The 17,698-nt window shown below is 35.3% G+C and overlaps 1 protein-coding gene across 1 annotated transcript in view; it reads right to left on the bottom strand.

Moving 5' to 3' along the window:
• EDIL3 (EGF like repeats and discoidin domains 3) overlaps window positions 1-17,698 on the bottom strand; it is a gene marked incomplete at its 5' end in the record, with an annotated part of 295,014 nt that overhangs the window by 107,166 nt on the left and 170,150 nt on the right. Inside the window, 3 exons of the mRNA XM_080804329.1 lie at window positions 63-247; window positions 4,454-4,598; window positions 6,133-6,288. Of these exons, the coding sequence (XP_080660455.1) occupies window positions 63-247; window positions 4,454-4,598; window positions 6,133-6,288 (486 nt within the window). The remainder of the gene's footprint in view (window positions 1-62; window positions 248-4,453; window positions 4,599-6,132; window positions 6,289-17,698) is intronic.

Here is a 17,698-nt window from a genome sequence, read left to right as displayed (position 1 = left end):
CAACAGAAAATCTACTAAGGAAGAGGAGCAGGCACTGGTGAAAGGCTTTCTGAAAATATTACCTGTAACCATTGTGACTGGTCATTGTGGCCGGAGGTCCAGGCATTCACTTTGCCCTGTTTGTCCAGCCGAGCTTTCCTTGGTTCCCAAGTGAACATGTCCATGTTGAGAGTCCTGAAGATGCTCGAGGCAGTGATCTGATAGTCTTGTATATGTCCTGATTTCATCCCCAGAGGCTCCGAACAGCCTGGAAGAAAATGAGAAGGATTACATGAGAAAAATAATTTATTACCCTGGAAGTTTTCTATGTTCATTTTGGATAGGCAAAATAAGATGAAGCTTAATGCTATTCATTTCCCCAAAGAGAAAGCATCTAAATTCAAAAAAGGCTATAATCAGAAATAAATCTGGAACAAAATCGAAAAACAAGATAGCCAATTCAGGCTATTTTGTCTGAATATATTTTGGAAAAATTGAAAACAAGGCAGACAATTCAAACTACTTTTCTGTGATAGATGATTTTGCAAAATGAAAACAAGGCTGAAATGCTCTCTCCTGTCTCATTACTGATAGCTTCATGACTATTCCCTGGTTTTCAACAGTTTCATTGTGTCTTTAAAAAAGAACATTTTCTCACAAAGTATATTTGGTTTTCTTTTATTTGTTTCCATAATATCGCAAATGAAAATTCCCTCAGTACAAAGTCATTTTCACAAACTGCTCCAATGGTGTATTTCAAACTGGACAGCATTTTGTTTTCTGAGAAATATCTGTTAATCCTTATCACTAATTCTTATAGCACCAACATGGCTTCCTCTAGACATCGAGGAAGCTTATGTTTACTCGACGGGTACCACGTGCCAGGCACTGTGCAAATACAGAATTTAAAGTAATAGATAATAGAAGAAAATGAGGTAATTCTAGCAAAAATCTTTATTGTACAAGCCTTCTTATAAAAACTTCCATTTCGATCATACTCAGTGACCTCTAGTATTGGATATTTTTGAAAGATTTTCAAATCTGGAACATATCTTTTCAGTTTTGACATGGTATAAAATTTAGGTTTATCTGTTAATGGGAATTTGTGTATATATGCCCACACACATGTGCACACACATGCACACACACACAATTTCTCAAAGAAATTTACACACAATTTTCCAATCCTGAATTGCAACTGTGATAAAAAATTCCACTCACAAAGCTCGTAACAGGAAGCACGATTCTATTATCATATTAGTCAGTGGTTCAGTCTTCCATATGTACAACTGCTACATTTTGACCAAGGAACACACAAGATGAGTTTGATCATCAAGAAACCCAAGATAAAAAAGGAGATTTCTCCAATCAAGGCCATCTCCTGGTACTCTACTGGTTCCCTGCTTAGTCTCTCTGTGGCTTTTTACCCATTATTTAGCCACTTTATGCCTCAGTTTTCTCACTGGTAAAATGGTGGTAATAATAATAAACTACCTCAATAAATATTCTAAGAAATTAGTTAAAGTATTTAGAAACAGTATGGCATATAGCTAACATTCAGTAAATGTTATTTCCGTAAAGCTCATTTCGACACGTAATGTTAAATCGCCAGATCGACAGATCAGTAAGCACTAAAATAATGTAGTAGGACTGGTTACACTTTCTGAAACTAGGCTGTTTTAAGTCCAGGCTCTAAGAGAGGGAGCTTAGAACTGTTCACTGATAAATAATTCTTAACTACAATTAATAGCTTTCTGTTCTAGTCAATCTAGATCACTGCCTTCTTGAAGCTTCTCCATGTTTGGCTTCACCTCCACCTTCTAGGAAATGCCTTTCCTATGCAAACATGGCCAAAACTGACATGGAGGGTTAGCCAATTATGTGCCTTAGCACAAGTCTTGCTGGAACTCAGGTGTAGGAGACCTAGACCCTAAGTCTCAAGATAAAAATAGTTCAAATTCCTAAATATATCTTGTGGAGGAGAAAAATCGCATGACAAATTTCAAAGATTCTAGAAAATTCCAAAATCTTAATGACATGCTGTTTATCTGCTGGCAGTTCTAAGGTAACATGCATTGTCTGCATCATAGATTTCTGATCTTTTTATTATGACCACCAACGCTCCCTATACCCACCCTGCCCTGATACTGGGGTCTTTGTAAAACTGCTTGGGTTGCAGAAAGGTATAAGGGAAAGGGAAGTTGTTTTTCTCCTTTTGTGATATAGTATTTGAAGTCGGATGCCTTTACTTTGATCACTTCTGCTTCATCATAGAATTCATTTCATACCCACTCTGTTGTCTAGTATCTAGCCCAGAGCAAGTGCTGAATAATTTTTTCAAAGAATGGATGAATTAATGACTAGTCCTCCTCTAATTACAGCCATGATTCATTTCATTCTAACTATCTTAAATCATACTCCTTTCAGAGAATTTAGGGGATATTCTTTTTTAAGTGTCTAGGGAAAAGATTAACTGTTGATCTTCTGGGCAGGCTGAGAGATCCTTTTAACAGCTTACTGAATACAGTAAGGCAGACTTGTGCTTTATGGCATTGCAGGGGATTGTGGGAAATCATTTGGCACATTATATTACTGTTTATTTCCTAGTATTATAGTTAACATCTCTGCCAATTTGCCTCACACCACAAATTTTCCTTCTCATCCACATGATTTCATATGTGTAGACTAACACTTTTACCAGAACAGACAGCACCTGAACAAAATGAAGTATTAACAAAAAAATTGATTATTTCTAGAGTGAGGTGTCCTAGCTTTTAAAAGCATCCATTGAGAGATTTTTATCCTCTGCATGCAAGCTTAAAATCAATTGTGGAATCGGGAGATGGGGTATGGCTTCTTTTAAGAACATAAAATCTGTAAAGTGTCAGGTGTAGCCTCCTGTAAAAGCTGAAAGTAAAAATATATTCATACCTTGGGGGTGTAACTGTGTCTTGTAAGAAAGAGTGACCCCCATGAATCAAGAGACTGGAAAATTGGGGATGGTGATGTTAAACAACTAAAAACCACGGGGCTTGGCTTCTCCTTGATTGCTTTATGATGAATGACTTAGGGATGACACTGGCCTGTGATGATAGAGTGACATGTAATATAAACTGCACAGCAATGATTCTGTTGAGATTTCTGGCTGTCAATAAACGGGTTCAAATTACCAAAATAAAGAAAACATCATTGTTAGGATAATTAATGGTACTAAAACCGTATGTTGGTTACTTTATAAATGATGCCCATGGATAGTATGAAAATGTCATTCTTAAAACAGATTCACTCATCTGACCAAATGTCTCTAATTCCTTTAAATGTAACGGGTTCACTTAGAGTTTGGCTGTTTTTAATAGTAAATTTTATTTGCTAAAAATCACTCTCTTTCTTGGCATCACAAAGAAACCTAAGAAGGGAAAGAAATATAAAGTATGCATTTTAACGTCTGTGCATTTCTTTTGAAATGAATAAAAAGCTCTCAGTTGTCCATTTGGAAAGATGTGTCCTATTTTTAACTAAATGGCATTATTGTAAGCCTGATAAAGTCTTTCATGCTAAAAAGTGGGCACACATGAATTTTTGGCTTTTTACAAAACAGTTGGTTGAACAAAATAATCTCAGGCCATAGTGGCAAAGATAGTTTTTAAATGTTGATGCTAGAAATACAAGAACAACCACCAAAAATATAGCATAGTGAAATGCCTAGAAAAGGTTTTTTGTTTAGTTCAGAATCTAGCTATATTGAAATGGGACCACTGTGAGATCCACACATTAAGTCTTGATCTTTATATCTAGCACTGATGCTCCTGAAAGACAAGAATTATTTAACTCTGAATCCTTTGATAGATTTATCTCTGAGCTGGATAATCAGTGTTTGTACAGTAAGCAGGTTGCTAGATAAGAATGATCTCAGAATGAATTTATAGTAGCTCTCATGGTTTTGAAGTATTACCTCCCTGGGAGGAATGATAAATTTACATGTTTCATAAAACCTAAACAAAACAAAACCAAACCAAGTTCTCATGGTGGATGGACAAAGATAAAGCTTACTTTTCTATGCCATAAAGCCTAAACATAACTGCAATTTGTGGGGTCAGGCAGATTCCTGTTTTTACTGAACTTTTGACACAAAACATAAATCATACTTATTCCTAAAAACAAGACACATTTAAATCTGATTGAAGTTTCCAGTGAGAGTTTATTGTGCTTTCTGTGAAACACACTGCTCCTTCTACATTAATTCTATTCTGCAGCATGTTTTGGAATTTGTTTATCCTATGCATGTACCCGTGTGCGCACGTGCACACACACACACACACACACACAAATTTTCTCCACTAACTGTGCCCTAGACATTTTGTAGCCGAAATTAATGCCTGTGAGTGTTGGAAAATGGCAAATTAGTAGTAGACTACATACAAATATATGTTTTTTCCTTTAAAGAAAATACAGAAATAGATAATATGAGACTCACCCGATAGTTCACATCCAAGAAGTTCCATTCTCAAAGTGCAGTGTCTTCGACAAACTTGTGGATAGAGTCTTACATACTGAGCTTTTATCGGGGGTGTGAAAGAATTGGCATAGGGTGTGTTGTTATCAACATTTCCACGAAACACCTGGGTAAAGAGATAAGATAGAGTTTGAAAATATTAATGGCAACAGCTTCTTTACCTATTTTCATATATTGACCCTATATCCTATCTAATGTAATGAGTCAAAAATCGGATTAAGTATATTTGGGATCTGGAGCATTTAGGAAGCACATTGTCCTCAGCAGTGAATATAAGACCTATAGATAAAATCCTAATTAAAGCTATAAACCACTGTGGTCTATGGCATAATCTATATTCCACTATGATGGTATTGTCGATTTTAAGGTCAGTCCTTCAGAGTCAGGGGAGAGTTTCTTTACTTTGTTTGAGAAATGGGCACCTGAAACCTTTCAACTTAATCTGGCACCATCTGTTCATGCTACTTAGTTTTTTTTTTTTTTTTTTTTTTTTTTTTGTGAGAGAGAGAGAGAGAGAGCGAGCGAGCGAGCACAGGCAGACACAGTGGCAGAGGGAGAAGCAGGCTCCCCGCGGAGCAAGGAGCCCAATGCGGGACTCGATCCCAGGATGCTGGGATCATGACCTGAGCCGAAGGCAGCCGCCCAACCAACTGAGCCACCCAGGCGTCCCGCTACTTAGTATTTATAGGTGTTTTTGTTTGGTTTGGTTTGGTTAGCAGTCTCCACTAGTACTTTCTGATCACTCAGTCTCTCTAATGCTATGATCAGACTTTATGATGCTTCAGGGTCTGATTCCTCAAGATTACTTTCTTATCAGTCAGTCCCAGATCACTGGATGAGGGAATCAAAGTCTTCATATATATCTCTAGTGAAAAACAGTGTTTCCCTCTAAAAATTAAATGTTAAAATGTGTTATTTTTAATTCTTTTAAATTTCATTCTTGTTTTACTTTTCATATAACAGTAATCAGAAAACTTATCTAATTTCATTTAAGTATTTTAAAAAATCTTTCATAAAATTTATTAGAGTTTAACCATTTGGTTTTAAATGGGATGAGCTGCAGTCCTGATATTTTTAAAATTAAAATTTTTGAGGAAAATTTGATAAAAAATTGGGACTATCATATGAAAAGGCAAAGTAGGCACTGGGTATTATTTTCATTTTCTCTAATGTATTATATTCTGCTGAATAACAAACCTGTTTTCTAATGTGAAATATACAAGCATACATCTTTTCTATCACTTGGTATTTTTGTTAAAAGTAACAATTTTTTTCTTTAAAAATAGTAATTTTGATCTGTACTTATTTGATTAAGAAGAGTGCTAATCTGTCAAAGCAATAAAATGAAATTGAAAGCTATTTTTAGAATAAAAATCAATCATCATACACAGGACTATGCTAACATTGTGATAAAGTGTTTATATAACCACCAATTAAAATCTGACAAAATCTTAAATGGTAGCTGCTGCACATTTATAACTTAGAAAAACTCCTTATACTCTACACCCTTTAGTCCATTCAAAAAAAAAAAAAAAATCACAACTGTATAAGGCTTCTGTTTAAGAATCAGTAACTATTTAGCAACCAATGATTATTAATGAGATTTTACTTTTAAATTAAATATGTTAAGACAGTCTTACCATGTCTTCATTGGTGCCTTTTACTTTGTACATCGTCCAAGTTTTTCCATCATTACTATATGCAATTTTGTAGGATTTTATATACTCTGGGCTTCCAATCCTTTTAGCTCCTTGAGTAATCACACCAGTAACTCTCATTTTTCTTTGTAAATTTATCTGAGGAGACAAGGCATAAACAATGGTAATCTCACTGCTTTCAACATATTTCAATAATATTTCAGCAATACTGACAATATCAATTTGGGGAATGGAACATTTTTATTTCTTAGTATAGATTTAAAATAACACAGAAATATATTAATTTTCCTGTATTTTTTCAGATGATTAATAAGTGTATGTCAAGTTTAGCTTCAAGATCTTTCTCTAATGGAATACATTTCTTAAGTAAGCAATATTTGTGAACAAAGTTTGAAAAACACAATTTTCTGCATTAATATGAAAAACATCTGGTTGGTTACAATATGGAAATACAACTTAGAGAACTAAAAAATGGAAATATTATCTTGTCAAAATTGCCTCAGTGACATTACTTTGAAACAGTAAAATCAACATAAGTTTAATGTGTCTCAAGTTCTTTTGACTTCAACAAATTTCCATTTAAAATTAAAAATGAAAATCATTCTGCGATCACTGAATACTAGAATAAAAATAAGATAAAGGTAACAGTACTGACAAAAACAAACAAACAAAAAAACCAAACATAAGCATCCTCGGTTGCTAGCTCTTTATACTGTAGTCTCTCCTACGGGTTATTGGAGGGTTTTTCAACACATAGTTGTTTTTCTCTTCATTTCAGCATATGGAGATTTTCTAACTGATATTTTCTCTCCATATATTCTCCCCATTCCAAATCACCTTTTAATAGTTTGCTGCAAGAATACCAGTCATCTAATAAAACTAATATTTTTTCATAGTTATACGGAGCTCCTTCTGATACTCTATACATAAGTGCCACAAGGTAAGAAACACATTTTCTTCATATATGGCAGTCATTAAAAATTGTTCTATTAGCAGGGAGCCTGGGTGGCTCAGTCAACTGAGTATTGGACTCTTGATTTGGGCTCAGATCATGATCTCAAGGGTCATAGGATGGAGCCCCACAGAGGGCTCTGTGCTCAGTGGGGAATCTACTTCTCTCCCTCACCCTTTGCCCCTTGCCCCTTTCACTCCCATGGTTACACTCCAGTTTAATACCAGGAATGTATATTGCTGTGAGAAATAAATGAGAAATAAATGGGTGCATACTCTCTCTCAAATAAATAAATAAATCTTTTAAAAACAATTGGTCCATTCACTTTAAAATGCCCTTATGAGAAACAAACTGAGGGTTTGGGAGGGGAGGAGGGTGGGAGCCTGGTGGTGGGTATTAAGGAGGGCACGTATTGCATGGAGTACTGGGCATGGTGCATAAACAATGAATTTTGGAACACTGAAAAAAAAAGCCCTTATGATGTTTATAAAATCTTCAACTAAGTAGGAAGGTACTGCCTCAAATGTTCTTGACAAATTGCTATAGAGCTCTTTTCTCATTAATTACAAATCACAACAATTTTAATGTCTCATATTCTGATATTAAGTTAATAATTCTGATTCCCAAAGAAGAAAATCTTCAGATTCATGCTAGTGACTAGAGTTTTTCACTTTGTGATGAGACTAAGAGTTATTAACATTTGTAGAGGATGTGCATGTGGAAACCAGCTCCTCTATATGTCACTATATATATAGCATTTATAAACTATAAGCTAAATATATATTCATGTTACATATTCAAAAAGTTAAAAATCAGAACTAAGAAAGCAATCCTTAAAACCTTCCCACCCCCCCATACAATCAGTATGACTTACTAAAGGCCTACAATTTTATTCCCCTGGATTTATAGATTTTAAATGTGTTAAGTGTGTTATGGGCAAATCTGAATCCCTCATGTAGCAAATGCTTTTTAGGCTTTGGAAAATTTGCCACTAGGGCAAAGTCTACCTTCTTCATTGTGAGTTTCCCAGTCCCATTTTCCCTCACTGAACATCATGAGGATCCATCCCAATCAATGTTCACAAGGCAGTTCTCTTGGGAAAAGGCAGTCTTGACTCACGTCAAAAGAAAACCTGGAATTCCGATGAGTAAAGAACTGGGGTGGAGTAGTCTCCAGCTACTGACCAATGAACATGCCTCTTTTTCATTCTTGTAATGCAGAATTTACAAACAGCAATTTTGTTGTTAAATTCTGGGTCTTTGGTCTCTTCTCTTCTGCTAAAATCCTAAGTAAGTTGACTTGGCTGTCCAGTTTTACTTTTCTCATTTTAATACTCCAACATCAACATTTCCTTTTTTTTTCTTTTTAAGATTTTATTTATTCATTTGACAGACAGAGATCACAAGTAGCCAGAGAGGCAGGCAGAGAGAGAGGAAGAGAAGCAGGCTCCCTGCTGAGCAGAGAGCCCGCCACGGGGCTCGATCCCAGGACCCCCGAGATCAAGGCAGAGGCTTTAACCCACTGAGCCATCCAGGCGCCCCAATATCAACATTTCTGACATGAATACATTTTATATTCCATTCTTGTTTGGAGGTCTAAATAAAAGAATATCCTCCATGAAGGTAAATTTTACCTATGGCTCTTAACATTTGTCTCAAATAGTTCTCCAAAGATTGATTTTGGAATTTTAACTTTGAGTTGAGAACAGGTAACCTCCAAAAGATAATTATTATTTCAGTATGTTAGGTAAATTAGCACATTGCTATGGAAGAGCAAACATCTTCCATATCTCACATATGATCTGCTTTTTCTTTTTTTAATCTGAGACTCTTCATAGTCTAAACCATTTTAATATATACAACATAAATAGTGGACACTTAGAATCACGTTTCCTCCCATTTTGGAAGTCAAATTCCACCCTTGATATTGTTGAACATCCCTTTTCAATTATCTTTTATCTTGTTTCAATTATCTTGTTTATACCTCTTATAGATAGCCAAATTATCTCTGCTCGAGTTTTGGCTGATGAGCTATAGACTCATTTTCTAAAGCTTAAATTGTGGAGGTATAACAATCAGAAAAAATTTGAGTACATGTTTCTCTCTAAATCATTAGAAATGATGGTTTAAAAGATTCCTATTTACTCTAATATTTATAGGCTCTGAGAGTATACCCCAGGGAGCAGGAATTCCAGATAATAATGCAGCACCCAACTTGGGTTCTATCTAGTTTTAGTTGGTATTTGTAATTAAATATCAGCACTGTTTTCATTAAATAAAAAATTTATAGAGCACAGGTTCTGGGATTATTAACACTTACTAGTTTTACACTTTTGAGTTCTTATACACCTAGCACTTTTAAGCTCGGATAATAAGATATTCAATATAAGACAGCTAAGATTTCACTCTCATGGTTACACTCCAGTTTAGTACCAGGAATGTATATTGCTGTGAGAAATAAATGAGCCTTGGAAGAAGGCTATAGCATGATTTTAGAAACATCTCCACCACACAACCTGTGGCAAGTAATCCCCTTTCATACATTCCAACATTATGCTACAATCTCTTTCTAAAATGACATTAGATATAAGGAGAACTGCCTTTTATTCTGCTTATTCTGCCTGTATGAGCCACTCCAGATACCATGTTAAAGGTCTATCAGGGATTGCACCAGAAATTCTAAAATTACTCCCTGAACTTGACAGATATTCAAATATACAATGATTATTTTCATTTACTAATCTGATTTCAGAGAAATTATTATTCCACTGGGAAGTAGATTTCATGGCCTTAAAAAACAGAACTGTATTTAAGGTATTTTGAGTGAATGGTATCCCCTATAAATATTAAGAAACATAATCTGGACCTAGAATGCCTAGAACCCATGCAAAGGCCAGGCAGAAGGCAAAAAAGAACTAACCGTTTCAGCTCTGGCTTTTGTCACTTCCACCAATATAATCTTAGACAACTTGTCTAAGCTATCTGAAATTTAATTTCCTCCCTTGTAAAAGGGATTTTAATAGAATTATTAAATGTGAGGATTATACGATGTAATGCATGTAAAAATTTAATAACACCTGCCACCTAGAAATCTCTTGGAACATTTGCTTTTGGGGTTGATTTTCAGTTTTCGTTGTTATTTAAATGAAAAGAAGCATTCTTTCTACCTTAGCCATTTGATGTTAGGGAATTTGGACTTGGAGAGGTACGCTGTATTTATTAGAGCTGATAATCATAATAACCATATGAAAATACCTTTGGAAATAACTTCCAAAGCTATGAACTGATAAGACATTTAGGACTACTATGTTTAAGCGTGTGTGTGTGTGTGTGTGTGTGTGTGTGTGTGTGAATCCAACCACTAGCTTTGACATGCGGGAATGAAAATTCATGGGTCGCTGACAAGACCCCCTGAATCCAGCACTGGAGATACTCCATGTTAGAAAGTTCCTGAGGAGGCACTGAGATTTATCAAATTCTAACTCTAAAACCATGAGAAACCCTTAGTGTAATAGGAGTTTTCGAGATCCCAGTGCATGTCTCTATGTTTGGGATGTGGGGAAAACTCCAAGGGCTAGTGATGGGAGACAGGCTTGGGAAGAGCTTTCTAAATCTGCCATTTCTCATTCTCATTTTGCAGTCTGGCTCCTTCCTGATTTACCCACTTCCAATCCACTGCCAGGGGGAGGCCGCTGTGACGTGTGGGCCAGGCTGGGATGGGGAGCCTGCAATCACTACAAGTCTTCGTGTTTCCTACTCTGCACTCCGCATCCCTGTCTCTGCACGAAGGAGGTAAAATGGAGCAATGGAGATACTGATAAAACAGTGTCTGGGGCAAATGAGGCAGGGGGAAGAGGGATTCGGGATAAGTACAGATTATAACTCTGTCATGGAGCCCCCTCTTTGCACCACCTCAATCTACCTGCAACAGCTGCAGCTAGGACAGGGTTTTCCCTTCCATTCAGGTGTATCACCAGCCAAGATATTAACACGAACTCTCTGAGTAATGCAAGCACTGCAATCAAATGAAGAAAACAAAAACAGAACTATTACTAGAAAAACTAATCCCTAAGAAGATAAGGACATTTTTGAAACAGAAGACTGAAACAAAAAAAGAACCAGTTGGAAATACTGAGAATGAAAAATAAAATTAAAGTCAAAAAAAGTTTAAAATTAAGCTACATAAGGTTTTCAATGGGGTGATTTCAAGCATAGAGGCAGGGCTTCAGAATAAACTAGTGAGCCCAAGACAGATTAGAAATTCCTTCCAGAAGTCAGCCGAATGGGATACAGAGATTGTCCATACTGACAGATGATGTAACAATTTACTTTGAGAATTCAAGGAAGCAACAAATAATAAAAACTAATGAAAAAGTTCTGCAAATTTGCTTAATGTGAGATCAACGTTTATCTGTATCAGCAATTAATTAAAAATATAAACAATTAAAATAGTGTGATACTGCCACATGTAAAAGCAGACAGATCAATAAAACAGAGTAGAAAATCAATAAAAAGACCCCACTATGTAAGGGAATTTTATATATGAAGTAAGTGATATTCAAATCAGTGGAGAAAAAATAGAATATTCAACAACTGGATTGGGATAATTTGGTAGACATCTTAAATAAATAAATTTAGATCAATATCTGTCCTTTTATCCCAGAGTAAAGTCCAGGTAAATTAAATACTTAAATGAAAAACAAACAAACAAACCACCAAAGGACCAGAGGAGAATACTTAATTAAAAATAATCTGAGAGGAAAGTGACTTTCTAATCATGGCACTAGTTTTAAAATGTTATTAAACTAAAAATTTCTTTAAGATAAAAAGCAAAATAAAGTAAAATACAAAGGACAAATGGGACTAATGTTTTCCAAATCATATCATAGCAAAGAGCTGATTAATCGAAGAATTATTTGTTAACAGGCAAAAAAACAACTCAATAGAAAAACCTGGGCAAGGGATTTTGTTAGTTGACATCAAAGGAAATACATATGGATTTTAAACATCTGAAAAGATACTCAATCTTACTCATAATACAAATTAAATCTACCCCAAGATACTATAATTCACACAATATTACACAATATTCATTAAAGTGTAAAGAAATAGGCAAGCTTGTACATTCCTAGTGGGAATATAAATGACAGTTTTTTATGAAGGACTTTTATGAATTTAGTGACGTGAAATGAAATAACAAATGCACATTTTCTTAAACTCAGAAATTTCATTCTAAGAATGCAGCCTACAAGTATAATCATACATAGGTAAACTGATGTAGGTACAAAGTTGTTCCCTCCAGCACTGTGTATAACAGAACACAATTTCAAATGATTTAAAATGTCTATCCATAGGGGTCTAAGTCATTTCATTATGGAAAAGTCCAGAAAATGGAACACTGTTCAGTTGTAAAGAAAAAAATCAAGAATGAGGGAAGGTAGGAGGAAGAGAGCAAGAGGGCGAGGCAGAGAAAGAGAGGGCGAGCTCTTAGCGTGTGATTTGAGAAATTACTGCTTGTCAAGTTTTGGTATGGTATCAAAGGAGAGTATCTACAATTATCTGGAAATTACAGGAAAAAGCAGTAAGATGTTTGCAACAGAACAATGTGTGTCATATACTTCTGTTTATAGTACTGTAAAGGGCAAATAATATGTATACATATTTTCTTGTACAGGATTATAATGTCTCTGAAGCAAAAACAAAAAGCTGGTTAATAATGGTTTCTTTAAAAGGTGGTAAACAGCTTGGGGAGAGAAAAGAGGGAAGATAACGTTGACAGTACTGATCTTGTGTCTTTCGAAATTTGAAGTACGTGATGTCTTACCTATTCAAAAGATAAATAAATTGAAGTAAAAATAAAAGATTGAGAATACAATGTTATTTTTTAAAAAAGATTTTATTTATTTATTTGACAAACAGAGATCACAAGGAGGCAGAGAGGCAGGCAGAGAGAGAGAGGGGGAAGCAGGCTCCCTGCTGAGCAGAGAGCCCAATGTGGGGCTCAATCCCAGGACCCTGAGATCATGTCCTGAGGCGAAGGCAGAGGCTTTAACCCACTGAGCCACGCAGGCACCCCGAGAATACACTGTTATTTTTAATAGTGAAAGGAATGATAAAATATCTAGAAATTAAGTGATTCTAGAAAATATCTAAAAAGTTAATAAATAATATGACCTTATGGAAAATATTTTTTAACCAAAAGATACAACAGAAGACCAGTATTTAATGGATGGGACAACATAATAAATTTGTTCTCTGAATTTTATTTGTAAATTCTGTGCAGTTTTCATCAAAATCCAGGACCATATTCTGTTAGATAAATTTATTCTAAAAATCTATATTTTATTTTAAATTATACATAGAAAAACAGATTTTCATTATAAAAACTCAGAGGAATCTTGGAAAAGACATGAAAAACAGCGGAAACCTGCCAAATATTAAGGCATCTCAAGACAATTTTAACTAAAAATAAATAAAAAATAACCTAGAGACAGAAAAATACCTAATTGGAATTGGAAGAGGGGTCCAGGAAAAAGCCCAGACATATATTCACACTTGAGGAAGCTTTATAAGTCAGAGGGGAAAGGCCAAATTTAGTAAATGGTGTTGGGAAAATTGATACTCTATATAGAAAAAAATGAGGTTGAACTGAAATGTACTAAGGGCCAAATGTGAAAAGTAACACTATTCATCTAATAGAAGAAAATGTAGAAACATATTTTTGTGACCTCAGAGTTGAAGAAGCTATTCTTAAGAAGACCATAAAAACACAAAGTGTGAAAGGAAAAATGAAATTGTCTCCCTTTAAAAAATTTAAAGGCTTCTTTCTATTCAACCAAGTACATCACAGGTAACATTAATAGAAAGGTGACAGCTTGGAAGAAGAGATTTGTAATGTCAAACACCAACAGGGGCTTACTTAGTACACTAGATCAAAAACTTCTAGGTCTCGAGACCCCTTCACTCTTAAAAATTACTGAAGGACCAAAAGAGCAAATGCACTCACACACAGCATTGTGAGATGTGTATATGTGTGTGTGTGCATATTATTATATAGTAAAATAGTAATATATGGAGTATATAATACTTATTGTATTCAAAATTAAAACTGACAAGTTAAAAATACTTAATAATTAATTTTAAAATAATAATAAAACAAATATAGTTTAACATAAACAACATATTTTTCTAAAAATAATTATATTGTCCCAAACTAAAAATTTACTGAGAGGTTATTTTACATTTTTACAAATCTCCTGAGTATCTAGCTTAAGAGAAGACAGGTAGGTTCTCATATTTGCTGCTGCATTCAATCTATTACAAGATATTTTTTGGCTGAAGTAAATGAAGAAAATGCAGTTTCACACAGATACGTAGTTGGAAAAGGAAGGACTATTTTAATAACCTTTCCAGATAACATGTATATTCTTCCTTGTTAGGACATCAAAACCTGACAATCAGAGGGGGAGATGAAGCATGAGAGACTATGGACTCTGAGAAACAAACTGTGTGTTTTGGAAAGGAGGGGGTGGGGGGATGGGTTAGCCTGGTTGTGGGTATTAAGGAGGGCACGTATTCACGTATTACATAGAGCACTGGGTGTGCTGCATAAACAATGAATCTTGGAACACTGAAAAAAAAATAATAAGGACATTCAGGGAAGATGATTTAAAAAAAAAACAAACAAACTTGACAATAGTTTAAATTTTAGTTGCAGTGTGGAATCTGAAATCTACCAGTGAACTTTTAATATTTGTTAAGTTAAAATCCATCGGTTTATCTTGCACTTTAAATAGATCTTTTACCTACACATGGTTTTGTACCAACATGCAATGGACATTTGGAAAATATGGTCTCACTGAGCTATGGAGAGTCTCTAAATATCAATACATTTTATTATATAATATCAAAAAGTTACCTTGATTAAGATCACCACCAATTTTATCAGAAAAGTCTTTAAGTATTAGAAGCTCCTGAGCTTAGATCAGTGCTTATATTTTTTCCAAAAGTCTAATTTTCACTTGAAATTTCAAATTTTATCACTAGCAAGAAATGCTGTCAGCTATCTTCCTTAGTGAGGCAGGGTTACTTTGTTCATTTTCAGGACAATTTCTGCCAAATATCCCGATATGAAAAGTAATGGTTTGTCGATTGTTCCTTAAGGTAAACATGGTATTTAAAAGGAGGGGTTGGGGTAACCTGGTGGCTCAGCTGGTTAATTGCCAGACTCTTGATTTTGGCTCAGGTCATGATCTCAGGTTCATGGGATCGAGCCCTGTGTTGGGCTCTGTGCTGGGGTGGAGTCTGGTTAAAATTCTCTCTCTCCCTCTCTCCCTGCCCTGTCACTGTCTCTCTCTCTAAAATATATAAGCAAATCTCTAAAAAAAATCAAATAAGAAGGAGGGGGGCAGTTCAGCTTGTAGCTCACACAATCCCCCAAAAGCTTCTCCTTGAGATAATCATCATATTTCAATACTCATTAGAAGTGCTTTCTGTGTAATTCCCATTGATTATGCACAATATTAAAGACACAGCAAGGATTGGCATTTAATAAAATTAATAATCTTAATGCTTCATCAAGGACATTCTTAAGTGAGCTGAATTTCTTTAAAATTTTCACCCCGTGCACGATGGAGATGGTTAAACGACTACCAGTACCATTTGGTGCTTCTCTCGATTTGAGCTAGGAACCAGCAGTTTTACCCAACTATTGTTTTGTGGCATCAGTACAAATATGAACACAGTGAAATGGTAAAGAAAGCCTTAGAATTATTATGGAACTAGTGTAGACCTGTGAACCTCCTGAATGGGCTGAGACCCCCTCCTTCCGCAAGGGATATGTGAACTCACATGTAATTGAGAAGCACTGATCTAAAATATAAAAAGTGTTTTTACAAACACAGACACACACACACACGAGATGAAGAAACCAACAGATCATGGAGCAAAGGATATTAAAGAGTAATTCAGAGAAAAGAAAATAGCAATAGTCGAACTCTCACTATAAATTAAATAAATGCAAACTAAAGAAAAGATAGTAATTTATAGCCAACAGACTGGCAAAACAAAAAGGTAAGATAATATCAAGTAATGGTGAAGTATTCCTTTGCTGGTGATGGGAGTACAAACTGGTATAGTTACTTCAATCTGTTAGTTGTTAGCAAAATTAAGCAACCTATTTCTGGGTATTACACCCTGAAAAATTGTTGTCTAAGTGTTCAATGAGAAATGCATACAAATATTTGCTGTAGAATTTTTTTATGTTAGCAAAGAAGGCAGCTTAAGTGACTATCCCTAGAGGTTTTAAAGATTTAAAATATGAAATCTATGTGTGTGCTCCTGCACGCATGCATGTGTACTCTTGCACACATACAGCCATACTTTCTTAGAGTCAGAGTGATGAAGTGGATTTATACATGGCTATCTAACAAACATAAGAATGTGTGAAAAAGAACAATGAAATAGGGATGCCTGGGTGGCTTGGCTGTTAAACATCTGTCTTCAGCTCAGGTCATGATTCCAGGGTCCTGGGATCAGCCCTGCATGGGGCTCCCTGCTCAGGGGAGAGCCTGCTTCTCCCTCTCTTCCTCTGCCTGCCTCTCTGCTTACTTGTGTTCTCTCTCTATCTCTCTGTCAAATAAATAAAATAAAATAAAAAGAACAATGAAATATATACAATTCACATAAATTTAAAAACACATATATACAACATAACGTCACATGCTTTCCAAGAATTCACTTTCTAAATCAATAGAGGAAGGGCACAATCTACTGGGCTGAGTTTCTGTAAGGGAAGGGGAATGGGAAGGAAGGTGGGGAATGAATAACAATGCAAAGAAATAGGGAGACTCATCCTCAGATCAGCACTGGCAAATACTACCCTAAGTGCGGGGAAGGGATCATGGGTTCTTCCCATTTACTCCTCTTGTCTCGAGGAACATGACTTATGGCCACTGATGTAATAGTACTGGTTACATACAAAAGGGTTTTCTGGACTCATTACCTAGTATAAAATACAATGCATAAACATTTCAAGAATACTTATTATATAATAACATACTTAAAATTATTAATGGTTGTAATTTAGACAAAAGTCAGTATTAAATAAGCAACTGGCTTTAAAAGTAGTTGTATGAATAGCTAATTGTTTTTCTCTACCTCAAGCTTGTTACCAGAAGCTTGTGATGTACTTACACAGTATGTTCAAGTGTGAGTCTGACTGGTAGCTCCTATCACTACATAGCAATAACCCAAATATAAAATGCAAACAAACACAGTCTGCAAAAGGAATTACTTTATTATTTTATTTAACTGAAAAATAAACATTCAGTTTTTTAAAAGTTGTACTGCTCAGGAAGTGGAGGAGGGAGAACTCCTTTTTGAGGAAACTTTAGGAAGCATTTTCCAATTGAAGATTGTTAAAACGTGAACTGAGGCATATTAACATTTTTTAAAAAAGATTTTACTTACTTATTTAGAGAGAGGCACAGCGAGAGAGGGAACAGAGGCGGTGGGGAAGGGGCGTGGGGAGCAAGAGAGGGAGAAGCAGGCTTCCCGCTGAGCGAAGACCCTGATGCGGGACTCGATCCCACCACTC

The sequence above is a fragment of the Martes martes genome (assembly GCF_963455335.1).
Source record: "Martes martes genome assembly, chromosome: 5".
Classification (NCBI taxonomy): domain Eukaryota; kingdom Metazoa; phylum Chordata; class Mammalia; order Carnivora; family Mustelidae; genus Martes; species Martes martes.
This window is presented reverse-complemented; position numbering and strand designations above follow the sequence as displayed.